We start from the raw sequence: 19,024 nt of genomic DNA, 5'->3' as shown, positions 1-19,024 counted from the left end.
CCACAATCAACAGCCTGCAAGTGGCAAATGGTGGTCACACCAGATACTGACTGGTTTTCTGATCCACGCCCTTACCTTTTTTCAAGGTATCTGTGACCAACAGATGCATATCTGTATTCCCAGTCATGTGAAATCCATAGATTAGGGTCTAATGAATTTATTTCAATTCACTGATTTCCGTATATGAACTGTAACTCAGTAAAGTCTTTGAAATTGTAGCGTTTATATTTTTGTTCAGTGTATGAAGCAAGTGGACAGAGAAATACAGCTTCACGCTATCCAATCAGGCCAGCAGGATCAACGTACAGCCCACCCTTCTCTTTACAGACATGCACACTAGCTAGTTGAGTTATTTAGACCACGTAACACCTCACTTGACTGACTGACATGAGAAAGATGCGTGCTGGCATCTGAAAATAAAATTTTTTCCGATCACTGATAATTGCAAAAAATACTCTGATCATAATCGCATCCCGTAAACTGCCCATATCCGTTACGATACTCGTTTTGTCTGACTACTTGGCACACCTCTACTTTCTACAGCAATGGCAACATTCGTGCAGCTAGCTAGCTAGCTAACATTGACTAGACCATAAAGCAACACAAACGGACATGCATTGCCAAACAATGCTACTGCCACCTTCTGATTTGGAATATTTTAACAAGGCTGAGTGGCTAACGACTGATTGACTGCCAACACTCTGTTTAGAGGTGCTAAGCACTGTCGGCAGGCAAACGTTTGACGTACCTACCGGTGTGTCTGAGCTATTATACACTGTATACATCATAATAGCTAGGTTTCCATCCAATTTGCGATAAAACAATATGCACATTTTCCACCAGAGATGTGTTTCCATCAAACAAACTTTTTGCGGATAAAAGGCTGTGCGTGATGATGTAGTGCAGATAAAAATAACTTCTGCCACTAAATTCCCATGTACCGAATGAAAAATACAAGTTAAGTGGGTTTCCATCGCATTTTCAACTCTACTGATGGTTTTATCACAAAAATGGTTGCGTTATATAGCAAATGTGCCCACTCTGGTCTTGGCACATGCGCTTTAACCAACACCTCTCAGATACAGTGCAGGTAGGCTACCTACATTATGAGATTATTATGGATAACAGCGATGTAATTAGTATTTGTCAAACGGCAGCCAAGCATCATGTCACCAGAATAAGACCCTCAATATTTATTGGAAAGGAGCATCAAGCTCATCACCTTGCAGATTCACCACCCTGTGAAGTTCATCATAATGTATTTAATCTGTAGTTTAATAAACTGCATGCTTTCCCGTGTTGTAGTGGGAGGACCACACAACGTATCATCATGTAACTCCAAGTTTACTTCGATATGATGGTTATTATATCAATATTTGCACATAAAGGCGCTTCCACTGCCATTTCCTGCATAATTAATTTTACAGATATCCCACCATGTCGAACAAATTGTTTGTTGCCATTTATAAAATTGTACCGGCATTTCATGTTTCCATCAGCCCGGACGTGACTTTTTTTCATGCGTCAGATAATTCATCCGCATGAAATGGTTGGATGGAAACGTGGTTAGTGACTAGGACAGATGAGATAACACAGACATTAGACATTAACACACACACACACACTGACTCTCATTGAAAACCCCCAGACATGGCCAGTCAAGCCAGTTTTTCAGAAATCCTTCCCCCAACCACCATTTAGATAGAGTTACAGGACTGGGGCCACCGGACGTGTGTAGCAGCACCTGTCTACAGAGAGAGAGGAGAGAGAAACACACAACACAGCTTTTCCTCTGTTACCCCAGCCATGAGGGAATGGACTGAGACTGAGAGATCCTATGGCTGACCAGAGCTTATTAATAGATGTCCATTCTGGCCATGGGGCTAAGGATTAGCCTAATAATCCAATCAGAGTGGTGTTTTAGGTATAGGCCCTATAGACCCCTCCTCCTCAGCTCAGCGGATTAACAGGAGGAGAAAATTGCTCTGAGTTCCATCACCTGACACATGGTTGTTGTCTTCCTGACCAGGTCAGTGTGTTAGGATACAACTCAGCACAGCCACAACACTTCAGAGCTGTCTGCCACTAAGTCTCCTGGGAAGTCTGCCACTAAGTCTCCATCATACGCAGGACCAGGGCAAATACCATCTTTTGGATCCTGAGTTTGTCTCCAGTGGAAGTTGAAATACGAAATACAAACCTGAGAGGAAAGAGATAGAATATTAAAGAAAAGAGGAGAGGAAAATAACATGAGCTGGCCTTTCAGTCATTTTGAAGCATGAGGGTTGGAAGGTGGATTTGTATGGCTAGGTTGTGGCTTGTGGGCCCTTTGCTCCACTAGGAGCTAAAGGAATAAGACAAGTAAGTCAAGTTGTGCCCCTTGAAAGACTGGGACCATGAGGCTGTGTTTTGGGGACCGCAGACGGAACAGGCACCGCCACATCCACTGGAGCGAAGAGAACTGTCTACTAGCTAATGAGCCTCAAGTTATTTCCAACCCTGGCTACCTGGACACAGGTAACAGAAACCTGTACACTACACACTGCGCAGCAGCAGGTCAGTAGATCAATATGACTAACAGCTGAGTTGAATCAGCAAGCTCTCAAAGCAGTTCTTATCTGGAGTATGAATCTATTTGCTAGCTAGTATTTGAGCAGTGTTTTCATAAAGTTTGTTGCTGACCATTTTTTAAACATTTACTATGTGCTTTTGTGAGGATATTTTTGCCAAATCAGAAAACCTTGGCTTGTTTCGTATTTGAGAAGCCTGTTTAAAAGACAGTATCCACAGCCCAGACTTCCTGGAAATATGCTTGGGAGGTCTTGAAGGATTAGCCTTCAACACATAACAATAAACTGTACTAGACAATGGCATTACAGTGGCCATTTTACTGTATGAGTGTGAGAACATCCACCACTTCCACCAGACTCATTCTCATACTCAGTATCTACTCATGTTAAGCAAAAACGACACTCGCTAACATCTAGATGGAGAAATAGATTTTCCATGTTAGCTATAAAGTCACCTTTTTGAAAATCTATACAGTAGTGTGCCAGTTTGAGAACGTGTCTGAATCTTTCAAGGGCCTAATTTTTTTCTGTATAGAGCACAGTTGGATGTTTTCCTTTGTATGATCCAGTTGACACATGATGTCTGGGTCCTGCTTTGCGTCGGTCAGTCAGATATAATCTGTACAGATGTCCTGTCTGAATCATGGCCTCATACAACCCTGGTTCTCTACATGTGCTCTGATGACTAATTACTATAGTATTATGTAACAACATGTTCATATAATGTTGTTACTAGTATAATTGCAGTGTAACTACAAATGGATAAAAGCAACTAAAGAGTTACCATAATATATTGTTCAGTGATTTGGTGTCATGTATGGATTTTTAGAAGAATGTTCAAGGAGTGTTCCAAAATCATGTACTTTATTTTGCAGTTTAAGCCTACTTATAAGGGGTTTCATCTAAAGTGAGGCTATTTTCTAGTGGACCTGAACAGTATGTTTCTCTCTATAACCACATGGGCACTGCTTTTGACTGCACCATCAATTGCCTCAGTGTCCCATGGAGATAAGAATATGGAATTAAGCTTGACCCAGTTGGTCAGCTTTGTGCTGTGCCGTTATTGACTGGTTCCCATTTGATTGACCAATGCCTAATTGAACACCAAAGCTCTGCCAAAGCAGAATGGCGAGCTGGAATGTGGCGAATTAACCAGTGAAATGCCTTTTAGAGCCTGAAATGACATTAAAATAACAAGCTGAATACGCATCAGTTTATTGCAACCAATCTGTTCCTAACAATGACTTATGAGCTATTAATTGTTCCTCTCAAAAGGTTAATTTACTTCCTTTGAGATGGCCCCAAAACCAGATTTGTGATTATTATTAGTTAGTTAGTGGTGAGTTTTGTATAACAACGAAGTCTTTCAGTAATTAACCAAACTGTAAAAATAAAATGCCCCCTGCCATAAATGAAAGTCTGTTCATTCCTAGAATTCTTAAGCTCTCTGACATGCTGTGTATGTATGTACGTCTGTGTGTGTGCGTAAGCATGTGTGTGTCCTTTTGTCAGTGCGTGTGTATGTAAACACTGGATTTGAAACACACTAACCGTAGCACATTGTTGCTGTCAGGTTAGGTCACTGACTATAGCAGTGATTGCGATTAATCTTACTTTCACACAATTAGGCTACTCGCTGCCTTGAGCTTTCCTAGTTTGTTTTTACAGTGAGAGCTACAGAACATATTTGTCCAATCTTACCCTTTAAAGCTATCCGACCCACCTGTGTGCAACCCATGTGGTCTGCCTTTGGCTGACACTAGGATTAGCAGTGCTTTAAGTAACGTCTAAAACCTGGCTATATGGAAGTTTGGTGCCAGGAATTCACTGGTACTTCCGCTCCCTGTTTCTCCTCCTTCTCTTGTGAGCCATGGGAAAATCTATGCCTTTTTGTGTCCCCTCTCCCTGTTTGTTTGGTTGTAGAAAGAACTTGATGGAAAGGGAGACTGGGAGAGAGAGAGAGAGAGACAGGGGAAGGTAGAGAGGGGCAGAAAGGGAGAGACTGAGAGGGAGGGAGGGAGAGGCCCTGGGGACACAAAGTTCTCTTTCATAGCAGTTTGTTTTGGGGATCCTGTCTTTGTTGACTGCAGCAGCAGCAGTGGATGCTCAGCTCCCTCTTCCCTGGATCCTATTCTTACTGTTCACTCACTGTCGTCCATTTTACTCTGTGGGGTCTGAAATCCCTCTAGAGATCCCGATGAGGAACTCCGCTCAGGGAGTTAGTGTGCTTTAATGCCGAGTGACGGACCTGTTTGGATCCGGTCCTTGTTTTCCAACTGTCCCAGGGGTAGGAAGGCTGTTGGAAAGTTAAAACAGACACACACACTACGTATGGCAGGCAAGGGCTCAGAGATTAAGAGTTCTGCCTGCACCGCCGGCAGAAAAAGGATTGCTCACAACTTGCCAAGAAGGAGAGGATGTCTCAGTTTTTCAAATGTTGCTCAAGGCCTCGCAGGTATGACACACATGCATTTGGTTGTTCCAAAGCAAACACTGGAAAGGCTGTTTTAGCTGTTGCTCACCCTCACGTCGGACAGGTAGAAGTAGAACAAAGTAGAAATGAGGAGAGAGTGCAGCCAGCGAGCCACCGTCCTGCAGCCTTTTGCAGAGCTGCTGCTGAATGCTGAGGATAAAGCTCTAGAGTTATGGAAGTGGCACAGAAGCTTTGCTCAGGCTTGTTTGACTTTTTTTTTTTTCATGTCAAAGGTTAAGGATTATGCCTGGGGTTGGAATGCAGCCTGGAAGTGAGGGACTCTGAGAGCAACTAAACACCACAATACCGGGGAGTGTGTGTGTGCGTGTGTGTGTAAATTAGGCTAGATTGTGCATGCCTGTGTGTATGGGGGAGTGCAGGGCAGTGCCATGCTACTACTGAGCAGTCAGGCAACGGAGCGGACTATCCCCGGGGCCACAAGTAAAGCTGTAACAGCCCACCAGTCAGGAGGAGGTAAGACCACGGTGGACCACATTTCTGTCATCCTGAACGGAACTCTGGGCCGTGAGGAGGTGGGTTCGAAGGTGGTGGCGGGCCTGGCCGCCCGATACACCGCCCTGGAGCAGAGTCATCCTGCAGCCGGGAGCACTAGGGCACGACCACAGGCGCTGCAGGGGGAGGAGGGACGCTTCAGCCTGGGCAGGACACAGCAGGATCTTGGCAGGTGGCCCTCCCTGAGCCGCACAGGCAGAGTGGAGAGGAGGAGGGAGGAGGCAGTGCAGGAGGAGGAGGAGGAGGTAGAAAAGGAGGGGGGAAGAAAAATGACGACGAACCGGTTTCTCCAACTCCAACAGCTCTCCAGTAACTCAGCAGCTCCAGCAGCAGCCCAACCTTCTCAGACAGATGGTGAGACTGCAGCGGTAGGAGTAGAGGTAGATGCAGCCACAGCAGCTCCAGAGCAACAGAAGACCCAGGTAGAGACCCAGGGACAGGACTTTTCTCCCCAGTCCGAAGGGCCTCTCCCTGGGCATCATGGTGGTGTTCTGGCTGGTGGTTGCTGTCTACCCCGGGCTGTGCTCCGCAGGAGGCCATCCCAGGACAGTCCTGCGCCACACAGCAGGAGTGTGGTGAGCATGTATGGCGCCCCAGCCAGACAGCAACGAGGCTCGCTAAGTGACCAGGACAGAACAGACAAACCCAGGAGGCCCAGGAGTGTGTGCATGCTGGGAGGCCCCAACCTCAACCCTGCCCTGTTGCAGCCCGGGTCCCACAGGTCCCACTCCCAACAGACCTCCAGAAGGGGGGCTACAGGGTCACTGGACGGTCCCCCCCAGCAGTGCTGGACCAGAAGGGCAGAGCTGCGGGCGGTGGACGGCCTCAAGCCAGGGATCCTCCCTCAACGGACGGTGGCTGAGGAGAAGGTGGTCCCCAGGGTCCGGCAGCAGACCTGGAAACAGAGACCGGTCAGTATGACAATGTTGGAGCTGAGGAAGAAGGCCTCTGGGTCCCAGGACGAGCTGGACAGCCATAAGGGAAGCCAGGGGGGAGGTCTGTTCGGCCGCTGGAGGATGTTTGGCCGACCAGACCAGGACAAGGATAAGGAGCAGGAGGGAGCCCGAGCCCCAGGCTCCAAGCCCCCCAGCAGGCCGGACGTCCCCAAGAAGACCCTGAGCTCTTTACGCCGGAGTCTCAGTCTGCGGATCAGGAGGAACCGGCCGCGGGAGAGAGTGGAAATATCTGAAGTGACAGCAGAGGAACGCTCACGGACCAAAAGTATCGGGCAGGAGACATCTCTCCCCTCGCGTCCCTTCTCCTACCTCACCGGGAGGAGCCTGCCGCCCACTTACGAGAAGGACAATGATGGAGGGATGCAGAACATTCAGTACCACAGCCAGGGCAAGGTCAAGGTGATGGAGGTGCCACTCTACCCAGCCAAACTATCCTCCTCCACTAAACCAGCCCATGAGGAGCCCAGCGTGTGGCAGCTCATAGCCAGCCGCTTTAGGAGGAAGGAGCAGCAACAGCCGTCCAATGGTAAATGTGAACTCCAGCCCCAACCCCTGAGCAAAGAGACTCAGACTGGCAAATATCCCCTGGCTGGGAGTAAAAAGCCTCAGTCGGTTGCCATAGAGACTCTGGCAGGCATTGACTGCAGCAAAGGTCAAGGTAAGATTCCCTGCAAGATCGAATATATTCCCCAGCACTTACTGCCCCTAGTTCTGTACAGCCCCCCTCAACCACTCTGTGAAAAAGTTCAATTTTATAGTTCAACAAGAACAGGGGTATGCTGCTCTTAGGAAAAAGGGCAAATTGAAAACACATGGAAAGGGAACTTTTGTTTGAGGTGGCATTTCAAGGCTTCGGGCCCCAGAGGTTAGAAACCATTCCTCTTTTAGCTTTTGTGTTTTGTTAATTTACTTTTCCCACCATGCATTCCGTTTCGAATGCATTTGTGTTCTTATTGGCTATGGAACAGTAACCACTGAAAACGTTTTGCATCAAGACTTCTACCTAGAGAGATGAGGGTCTTGCCTGTTCTCTCTTGCCTGTTCTCTCATATGAGTTTGCCTTGTCCGTTTATGGGGCTTAAAGTTAACATTAGCTGTTTGATGAGTAACAGTATGGGTGGTTGGTAAAGTACTATACAGTCTGCTCCAGAATCTCTGTTTCCCAGAGACCGAGCCAGTGTGGTTGGTAATGCATGCCTTAGCTAATGCCGCTGGCCTCGTAGGGACAGGGGTGGTGACAGGCCATGGAGATGCTTTTGGCAGCCAACCAGGGCTAAATTAGGAGGGCTTACACACTGTAATGATGGTGAACTGAGAGAGCGACATCTTAAGCACTGTGTTTAGATAGCCTAGTGCTGCTCTTTCAACGTTGACAGTGTGGGATCCGGTGTGCATTTGAGAAGTTACTCATCGAAGCTGAATGAGAAAAGCAGCAATGAGCTAGAGTGAATTGTCCATGTGTTGAAAATATTTATGTTTGCTGTATACCCCTTGCAGTTTAGTTAACATCTGAATTAAGCTTTGTTCTTTTCATAAAGGCATTAGCAGATGACACGTTGCACAATGGTGAACTTGAAAACCTTTATCTGACAGGTTTGCTCCAAATGCATCGCATGACACAACACATGTTATGGTTGATGAGAGTGAATTATTACATCATATTTACATCACTAAGCAAAATCCACCACTTAGATCTCCATAATCTACAAGTGCAGAATGAAAGATTAAAGTTTGATAGGTTCGTTCAAATTTAGTGAAGTTCAGATTGAAAACAAAAACCTGTAGAGAAGCACGTCTCAGTTTGTTATGCATACTTTCTCTGTGAATAAACCACTTATCAAACCTGAAAAAGTTAGATGTACTTTGGATTGATAAGCTTTAGGAAATGTTTTTTCCCTTCTGATCCTTGGCTCTTAATAAGGGCAGGGAAAGGTACACGTCATGATTTGCAATTTCCTTTGTTTTCCCTACAAAAACTGTTACCAAGGTCACCAAAGCCTTTGTAGTAGTGTTAAGTGCACATTTAGTGATATCTGTGACTGTCTATGTAGTGTAGTCGAACTTGGAGAGGGCAGGCTGTAGGAATGTAGGAGTGTCGATAACACTGACTAATAGCTAGGTGTTCAATGCCCAGGGCGGGCCGAACCGCCTGTCTCTACCTGCCTAAGTGTTTGACAACCTTACCTGCATGGCTGCAAAATTAATCCTGAGAACTCTGAAGCCCAGCCCTTAGTTAGCACACACACACACACACACACACACACGTATAACTGTAATAGACACATTAGTCTGCATTACAATATAATTTCTCTGGCTATTGATGAGCTGTTTTCCGGGATGTCTTTTCTTCCTTTGGTGGTGTAACCCCAGAACAGGGCTGAGGTGTTGAGGCCCCTGTCCCCACTCACCCCCACCCTCCTCACTCCCACCCCCAACCCCCCCCTCACACCCACCACTGGGTGAACAAAGCCATTCCTGTCAGGCCTGTAGATGGGGTGACCATTGAACCATTTGATCTGATAAGGGCTCTCTCTCCCGAGGTGGAGTAGGGGTGGTGTGTAATGAAGTCATGAGTCAGTCAACACTGCACTCCATCACAGACCTGGGTTCATATAGGATTTGCTTGTAGCAATTGAACCAATGGAATGATCTAAAAAGTATGAACCCCGTCTACCTGACACTCCTGGCAGGCTCAAACAAATGCTCAACATATTTGGAAGATTTGAAATACTATTTGAACCCAGGCCTGCTCCATCAAACACATGATGTGCATTAGACTAGGCTGCCCTGAGACTAGAGAAAAGTTTAGCTGTTTCCCAGTCTGAAATGTCAAACACGTCATTGTTTTTTAGGTCTAGTCAGGCTGGCAAAATGTTCACTGTGGTACATTTATCTTGCCTAGACTTGGCATTACTCATTGAGAGTTGTCGAATGTCTCCTGTGTGTCAATGTGCAGTCTGTATTCGTTCATCTCACGACTGCTCTCTTTAAAGAGATCCATTAAATTGTTTGTGGAGCATTTAAGAATGCCCTGGCATTTATTATTTTTAATCCCACAGCGAACTGAAATTTATTCATGAAAAGTTTTTATATTGCAGCTCTACTAACAACAAGATAATGTCTTGATGTCCTTGGATAAACGTTTATTTTTTACTAGTAAACTGACTTCCTCTCTCGACGTCCTGTATTTATGCACACAGCTCCCGCATGAGCTGCAAACGATTTAGGCTCACAGAAACAACTCTGTGGTTAAGTTAAGGCACGCACTCTCAAACCTTTGGATAATTTCAGCCAGTAGTTTTGAAAGTGGTGCTCATGAGCCAACAGTGGTCCCTGTTTTTGTGTACTACGTTATCCAACTGTGTACCACGTCATCCATTTCGTGTGATATGCTATGAATTTGGAAATTCGTGTGATATGTTACGGATTTGTTGTGCTTAATATCACGGAGTGCATCTGTAAGGGTTAAGGTTTGGGATAGGGTTAAAACAGAAACAACTTTAAGGTTAAGTTCAGGCATTCATTTCCGATTGGTTAACAGTTCAGGCATTTATTCTGATTGGTTAAGTTAAGGATGAAGGTTTGGGATAGGGTTAAAACAGAAAAACAACTCCACGGTAAAGTTTAGCCATTAATTAAGACTGGCCTTGCTAACTCATTGTGGACAGATGGCGCAGTGGTCTAAGCAGCCAGCTCCTGCTCCATATACTGCCAATTCAATCCAATGATTCATATATACACTAGTTGACTGACAGGGGGCACTGTTTTGAAGCTACAGTGCCTCCATCTCACCATTGTAAAAAATATTTTGGAAGCTATAGAATTGCATTTATTAATGTCTAGATTTGTTTTTGCTACATTTATTCTATTACAGACATTAATGCAAACTTTTAAAATATATTATATGAGCTAAACATAAAAACATTTTCCTTAAAGGGCTTGTAAGTACGCATTGTTGTATGTGACAAATAAAATTGTATTTTATTTGATTAAAGTATACTTTTTTGAAAGATCTAATGTGACTGTACACTACAAAAAAAACACACAAAAAAAACATACACTGACCAAAAATTGTCACACCACACAATGCCACGGATGTCTCAAGGTTTGAGGGAGAGCGCAATTGGCATGCTGACCGCAGGAATGTCCAGAGCTGTTACTAGAGAATTGAATGTACATTTCTCTACCATAAGCCGCCTCCAACGTTGTTTTAGAGAATTTGACAGTACGTCCAACCTGCCTTACAACCGCAGACCACTTGTAACCACACCAGCCCAGGACCTCCACATACGGCTTCTTCACCTGCGGGATCGTCTGGGGGGGTTGGGAGGGCTGCTGAGGAGTATTTCTGTCTGTAATAAAACCCTTTTGTGGGGAAAAACTCATTCTGATTGGCTGGGCCTGGCTGCCAAGTGGGTGGGCCTATGCCCTCTAAGGCCCACCCATGGCTGCACCTCTGCCCAGTCATGTGAAAACCATAGATTAGGGCCTAATTTATTTATTTCAATTGACTGATTGCCTTATATGAACAGTAACTCAGTAAAATCTTTGAAATTGTTGCAAGTTGCGTTTATATTGTTGTTCAGTATACATGTAATTTGGTCCATGAAACATTTATTTGAAATACTGTAGAATCCCATTAATTCCTATGGAAGACTGCTCCTTCTGGGGTGTGCCAATATGGCCGACCGGTGGCTTCAAAACCTCTCACTGGCTAATACATAGCATCAGCAATCCAGGGTTTATATGTACAATGCATTCAGAAAGTATTCAGACCCCTTGACATTTTCCACATTTTGTTACGTTACAGCCTTATTCTACAATGGAATAAATAGTTTTTTTCCCTCATCAATCACACAATACCCCATAATGACAAAGAAAAAAGAGTCTGAGGTCCTGAGTGCTCTGGAGCAGGTTTTCATCAAGGATCTCTCTGTACTTTGCTCCATTAATCTTTCCCTCGATCCTGACTTGTCTCCCAGTCCCTGCCACTTAAAAACCTCCCCACAGCATGATGCTGCCACCACCATGCTTCACCGTAGGGATGGTGCCAGGTTTCCTCCAGATGCGATGCTTTGCATTCAGGCCAAAGAGTTTAATCTTGGTTTCATCAGACCAGAGAATCTTGTTTTGGCAAACTCATGCAGGCTGTCATGTGCCTTTTACTGAGGAGTGGCTTCCGTCTGGCCACTCTACCATAAAGGCCTGATTGGTGGAGTGCTGCAGAGATGGTTGTCATCAAAGGAACATAAAATTTGACATACCAATTAGGATCTGGTTAAAAATACTTGAATCAGTTATAGAACCCATTGCCCTTTATGGTTGTGAGGTCTGGGGTCCGCTCACCAACCAAGAATTCACAAAATGGGACAAACATCAAATTGAGACTTTGCATGCAGAATTCTGCAAAAACATCCTCTGTGTACAACGTAAAACACCAAATAATGCATGCAGAGCAGAATTAGGCCAATACCCGCTAATTATCAAAATCCAGAAAAGAGCCGTTAAATTCTATAACCACTTAAAAGGAAGCGATTCCCAAACCTTCCATAACAAAGCCATCACCTACAGAGAGATGAACTTGGAGAAGAGTCCCCTAAGTAAGCTGGTCCTGGGGCTCTGTTCACAAACACAAACATACCCCACAGAGCCCCAGGACAACAACAACAACAACACAATTAGACCCAACCAAATCATGAGAAAACAAAAAGAGAATTACTTGACACATTGGAAAGAACAAACAAAAAAACTGAGCAAACTAGAATTCTATTTGGCCCTAAACAGAGAGTACACAGTGGCAGAATACCTGACCACTGTGACTGACCCAAACTTAAGGAAAGCTTTGACTATGTACAGACTCAGTGAGCATAGCCTTGCTATTGAGAAAGGCCGCCGTAGGCAGACCTGGCTCTCAAGAGAAGACAGGCTATGTGCACACTGCCCACAAAATACTACTCCTGAGTGGTGCAGTGGTCTAAGGCACTGCATCGCAGTGCTAACTGTGCCACTAGAGATCCTGGTTCGAATCCAGGCTCTGTCGCAGCCGGCCGCGACCGGGAGACTCATGGGCGGCGCACAATTGGCCCAGCGTCGTCTAGGGTAGGGGAGGGAATGGCCGGCAGGGATGTAGCTCAGTTGATAGAGCATGGCGTTTGCAACGCCAGGGTTGTGGGTTCGATTCCCACGGGGGGCCAGTATAAAAATAAAAAATAAATGTAATCGCTAACTGTAAGTCGCTCTGGATAAGAGCGTCTGCTAAATGACTAAAATGTAAAATGAGGTGGAAACTGAGCTGCACTTCCTAACCTCCTGCCAAATGTATGACCATATTAGAGTCACATATTTCCCTCAGATTACAGCGATCCACAAAGAATTCGAAAACAAACCCAATTTTGATCAACTCCCTTATCTACTGGGTGAAAAACGACAGTGTGCCATCACAGCTGCAAGATTTGTGACCTGTTGCCACAAGAAAAGGGCAACCAGTGAAGAACAAACACCATTGTAAATACAACCCATATTTATGTTTATTTATTTTCCCATCTGTACTTTAACTATTTGCACATTGTTACAACACTGTATATATACATAATATGACATTTGAAATGTCTTTATTATTTTGGAACTTCTGAGTGTAATGTTTACTGTTAATATTTATTGTTTATTTCACTTTTGTTTACTATCTACTTCACTTGCTTTGGCAATGTTAACATACGTTTCCCATGCCAATAAAGCCCTTAAATTGAATTAAATTGAATTGGTTGTCCGTCTGGAAGGTTCTCCCATCTCCACAGAGGAACTCTGGAGCTCTGTCAGAGTGAAATTTACATTTACAATTTCAAGTCTCATAGCAAAGGGTCTGAATACTTATGTAAATAAGGTATCTGTTTTTTATGTTTAATAAATGTGCAAACATTTATAAAAACCTGTTTTCGCTTTGGCAGTATGGGATATTGTGTGTAGATTGAGTGAAAAAAACAAACAATTGATTCCATTTTAGAATAAGGCTGTAACGTAAGAAAATGTGGAAAAAGTCAAGGTGTCTGAATGCTTTCCGAATGCACTGTATCATTGGTTCAATCCCAACTCTGGGAACTCATTTAAAGAAAAAAAAACTGTGCCCCTAGTGGACGGTTTTGACTGTGTCTCCCGATGTCCTGGGGACCTGCAAAAACGAAAAATGTCAACTTAAATCTGGAGTGAACTCTGCTCATACAAAATGTTCGGCCACTGTGAATCATGGCCAACAACATTTCCGTTTCCCTAAATATTATCTTTCTGCTCTTTTTGAGTTTGAATCTGATTTATTGAATTCCCTCAGCAGACCTTTTCTGAGCCAAGCTCCTCACTACTGATTAGGTTTACCATTATGACAAACAGAATGCGTCACTCCCAAGCAAAACAACACTGACAGTGTGATAATGCAAACCCACCTGCTGGGAGAGGAGTGGTGGTGGGGAGAATGAGTGTTATGGGTTGAGTGAGTTAGTCAGAGACAGTCGAGAAGGAGATGGGATATGGAGGCTCTGTTAATACTTGAATATGACTCCTTATTTGAGCATCTGCTGCCACACAGATCCCCAGCTACGTTTTTCTGCTCCCCAGGACCGCTTGAGACTCGCGCTTCGCTAGAAGTCGCTTCAAACTACACCACTGCTGCTACTCACCTCTCAGGGGAAATAGCTTCTCAGAATCAAGTTATCAAAACCCATTGACATGCTGGAGTCTAAGAGACCACTCACAAATGATGTGTTAGGGGTGTTTAAAGGGGCAATCTGAAGTTGCTACATCAATTTTTGTTATTTATAAATGAGTGATATGTACCCATTGATTCTTGAAGAATATAACTTATATATGGCTCATGAGCTTAGTTCAACTGTTGTACCCCATCAGAATCCAAAATTATAAACTTGTTTTACTCCAATGTTTGTAAACAAAGTAAATGTAATCAAACACTATATAGCCTCAAAACATGGTTAAAACTATAATTTTTATATCATGGATGGTCAGTCCTTGCATCCATAGCTCTGTCTATGAATTTGAGAGTGGTTACATTTCTCCAGCCCCATCCCTCAACATTTTACCGGAACAGGGGCGGGGAGGATGCTTTCTTATTGTTTCAACTGCTGATTGCTGCTTTAATGTTATGGTGATGACAGAATTGCACAATAGAGATAAAGGCTGGGGTTAAAGAAGGCCTTTCTGCATCAGTGCACAGGTCAAAGTAGAGTTCCTGAGGCTATTGACATTTGGGCGATCCTCCTTTGTGCAGAAACATGTTTATGGTATGTTGTTAACGTGGGGTTGGGGTTATAGAAAATGTTAGCTTAGACGTGAAGTTAACTTTCATTGCAATTTATTCTACTAAATCGAGTCAGCTAAGACTGAACCCAAGGAACTATTTGTCAAAAATCTAATTTGTCTAGCTCGGGTTAAATGAGAATTCCAACAGAAAGCTTAGCTTTCCTATAGCCCTACACAATGGGATAGATTGGTCGGCAAGCATCCACCTCTCTGTCTGCATCACTAGTGATTATGTTTGTCACTTACCTATCCCCTTAGTGAAATTACATTCTGCTGTTCAGAGCTCTACAAAGCTCTACAGATAAGAGCTGTAGCAGCATTGAGTTGACAGCTTTGTGAATTGGGCTGCAGAGCCAAAACAGTTACAAGATAGGGAGATGATTCAGGAACAATTATGTCAATGGAGCTGCTGCTCGGTGTAAGTATACCCTAGGCCTAGTCAGAGGCAATGGCAGTGGGTAACAACCCACTATGTGGTTACCAATGAAGGATGTAAAAATACTTATTCCAAGCTAAATTCACACTCTCTAATTTCTATCTGGTGGGAAAAATCTCTTAGCCGCAGAGCGGCATGGAGGTTTAGACCTTATGGTCGTCCTCCCCGCTCATTCCCCACTGAACACACACACACACACACACACACACACACACACACAAACAGAGTGGTATTTTCCTCGCATTTTCCTTCCCTCTGTTTTCAGAACTCAATAAGGGGGGTACTAATCGTACCTCACTGCCCTTGGATTGAATAGTTATTTTTATTAGAGTGGACATGAGCAGTGAGGTAAAAAACATGACAAACAAGCTGTAGCAGTTTTCCATTTCACACAAACAAAGGCTCTGGTGTCCTATGGAGGGTGCCTCACTGACGTTGGGGCTCGTTCTGTTCTATTTCCATAGGCATTCTGGGTAGCGATGGGGGTGCTCATTTTTTATGGCGAACACATTAATTCTATTAGCTGTTTGAGCAACGGCTAAGGACAAGTGTCTTTGCCACCCTGTATGTTACATCAATCTGGATAGCCACAGCATACATGCCTAGCATGTAGCACGTGTGTAGCACAAACAATGTGTCACATGGTTTGATAAAAGATAGATAGGTAAAGCTTTGAGTGAATAACCACTACTTTTCTTCTATTTCTCCTCTGTTCTTCTGCCCTGTGTTTCATGCCTTTTAAAGTTATTTAAAACATGAGTGGTGGTGTTACGGTCAGTAATAACATAATGTTCTATTCTGGCCCCAGTCTCCTAACTCTAAGTGGTCAACACCACTATAGAGCCCCATTTGTATGATGACTCCTAATTCTACTGGATAGCCTGTTTATTTCTGGGGTCTTCTTTTGTGTGTTTGGCCCTCTCTCTTTAAGAGATTCAAGAAGTTTACGACAAATCTGTTCAAGTCAGTGTGCTCTCATAACAGGTTGCTGAAGAGTTGCATAACAGAGCTCCAATCAGTGTTTTTATTCGTCCTCTTGTCTATATCATTTTAAAAAAAATTAAGGAATCTTGACAAAATGAGTGGCAACCTCATTTAAACTCCTCTCTACCACTTGTGAAATACACTCCCTCACTCACTCAAGCAGAGTGTCAGAACTGCAGAGCCTAAAGGTTGCCCTAGCAAATATTCTTTACTTTCCAGTGTAACCTACAACATAATCCTAGTTGAATATGCTGCTTGAATGTATTCGCTCCCATATCAGCTAAAAATAGAATGCCATCATTTTTGCTAAGGGAGAAAAAGCACATGGCTTGGGGCTGTTTTTTGGTTGTCAATCAGGTAGTTGTTACTTCGAAACAAAATACCTTTTGGGAGGATTCTAATAAGGCTACAATGTTTGGGTTATTGTTTTAAAAGTCGCTGAGATTATATTTGGTTATCAATGCAAAATAGGCTTCTTATTTAATGCTAAGCTAAACCAAAACAGTAATGTTGAAGTTTAAGTGATTTTGAAGTTGACTAGCTTCCCACATCGCCATGTGAAATAATCAGATTTATTGTTTGAACAGTCGCTGAGATTATATTGCTTATTAATGCAAAATAGGCTACTTTGATTCAGCCTATAGATTCAAGGAACCAAGTGAGCTTCATTGCCTACACAACACTGCCTCCACGGCTACACAAGGAATGATAAGGCACTGGAGTACATTGAACGTCGGAGTGCACTACAAGGAGCCGCCCCTTTTGTGAGGAAAAACGACATTGCGACACTGCGCTACGCTCCGTAGGGTCCGTCTCCATAGGGTATAAATCGGCCTTGAAGAGCATGTTCTAACATGTTCAAGGAGATGTCAAACTGGTAGTGAGAGGGTTTAGCAACACAAGGCCTGCTATTCAGAACCACTCTGTGCAAAACCAATTGAATCCACCTCGGGTGATGCAGTCCTCAACCTTGATATGAAGTGAAATAACCATAACAACGAAGCCTGTTATTGTATACAGGAGTATTGTCAGTGTATTAGTTAAACCTTATTGCTTCTAAAACAAAAATTGTCAAGGAAGAATATTGTGAAAGAAAAAAACGTTACTTTCTTAATTGGAAAAAGGGGCACAAATGAAGTCTAATGGAATGGCTTCGATTAGCCTTGGAGGAACACAAAATCAATGTTCTTCAACAATTGATCCTACATCCTGCAAAAGTTTTAATTATCATGTAAGAGGCCCTTATACTCAACTTACACAGACGACTACTTATGTATTGGACAACCGATTTTCAAATAATTAAACCTTTTGTTTATGGCAAAGTGCACTTCGTAGATGCCTATAAATAGGTACTTCAATACAGGAAATTATTTTCAAGAGTAAATCCATTTGAATGAAAAAAAACTTTCCTTACATATTTGCCCATGGAAGAAGTGGTTAGAAAGTGACATTCAGGAGATAAAGGTACTCAAAGTTGACCCATTTTGCATACCCACCATACAATGAGACATCCATGTCCTCAACACTGGAGAATATAAACGGTTGACTTTGATATAATTTAAAAGCTTACAAACAGTGTTGTCAAACTATTGTAATTTTTAAACCTTTAACGTCAATAATCTGAAAACGTGTAAACTCAGATATGTTGTAGCTTAGACCTTATTTCACATGATCTGAGGTTTTTGTTTTGTGCCCTCCATCGGTTGTGACACAATATGCTCTCGAATACAGGATGGGTGTCATTTCAATCATAGAAAGGTCCATTCTATGGATTACATATCGCTTCAGACCACTGCAATTTAGCTGGTACACAATTGAAATTGAATTGAAATGTAACTTCTAATTACTACCACAAAGATGACCGCCGGTCCACCTACCGTTGAATGAAGGATTGACAGTATAATTTAAAACAACAGATATTTCCATTCAAGTTAACATTCTCTGATGTGTGGACCTCCAAACATCTTTGTGGTACCATTTTGAAAGTTGAAATGTCTATTTTATTCCCATTTTAGTACATTTGTCAGCAAAACATGACAACCACCCTATATTCAAGAGCACTCCTATTTGCCATATCTTCAATTTAAGTCTACTAGAAAGAGTGTGCCCTCAGGCCTGGAGAGAAGCAAAAGTCATTATGCTACCTAAGAATAGTAAAGCCCCCTTTACTGGCTCAAATAGTTGACCAATCAGCCTGTTACCAACCCTTAGTAAACTTTTGGAAAAAATGGTGTTTGACCAGATACAATGGTATTTTACAGCAAACAAATTGACAACAGACTTTCATCATGCTTATAGGGAAGGACATTCAACAAGCACAGCACTTACACAAATGACTGATGATTGGCTGAGAGAAATTGATGATAAAAAGATTGTGGAGGCTGTTTTGTTAAACTTCAGTGCGGATTCTTACATTATTGATCATAGCCTACTGCTGGAAAAACGTATGTTATGGCTTTACACCCCCTGCTATATTGTGGATAAAGAATTACCTGTCTAACAGAACACAGAGGGTGTTCTTTAATGGAAGCCTATCCATAGAATCAGGAATTCCCCAGGGCAGATATCTAGGCACCTTACTTTTTTCAATCTTTACTAACTACATGCCACTGGCTTTGTATGCGGATGACTCAACACTATACACGTCAGCTACTACAGCGACTGAAATGACTGCAACACTTAACAAAGAGCTGCAGTTAGTTTCAGAATGGGTGGCAAGGAATAAGTTAGTCCTAAATATTTCAAAAACTAAAAACATTGTATTTGGTACAAATCATTCACTAAACCC

General features: G+C 43.2%; 1 protein-coding gene across 3 annotated transcripts in view; it reads left to right on the top strand.

The window, feature by feature from the left end:
- The window catches only part of LOC121581035 (arf-GAP with GTPase, ANK repeat and PH domain-containing protein 3), a 234,059-nt gene that overhangs the window by 84,674 nt on the left and 130,361 nt on the right, over positions 1 to 19,024 (top strand). Inside the window, exon 1 of one of the 3 annotated variants that reach the window (XM_041896364.2) lies at positions 2,395 to 2,517. The exons of 1 other annotated variant lie outside the window; for it this stretch is intronic. In XM_041896364.2, coding sequence (XP_041752298.1) covers positions 2,397 to 2,517 — 121 coding nt within the window. In that variant the 5' untranslated portion in view covers positions 2,395 to 2,396. Of the gene's footprint in view, positions 1 to 2,394; positions 2,518 to 5,842; positions 7,171 to 19,024 lie in introns of those variants that run through there. One more of the 3 variants, XM_041896362.2, reaches the window with a different exon arrangement.

Source organism: Coregonus clupeaformis, chromosome 14, assembly GCF_020615455.1.
Source record: "Coregonus clupeaformis isolate EN_2021a chromosome 14, ASM2061545v1, whole genome shotgun sequence".
NCBI lineage: Eukaryota > Metazoa > Chordata > Actinopteri > Salmoniformes > Salmonidae > Coregonus > Coregonus clupeaformis.
The sequence above is the reverse complement of the archived record's forward strand: the minus strand, read 5'-3'. Positions and strand labels throughout refer to the sequence as shown.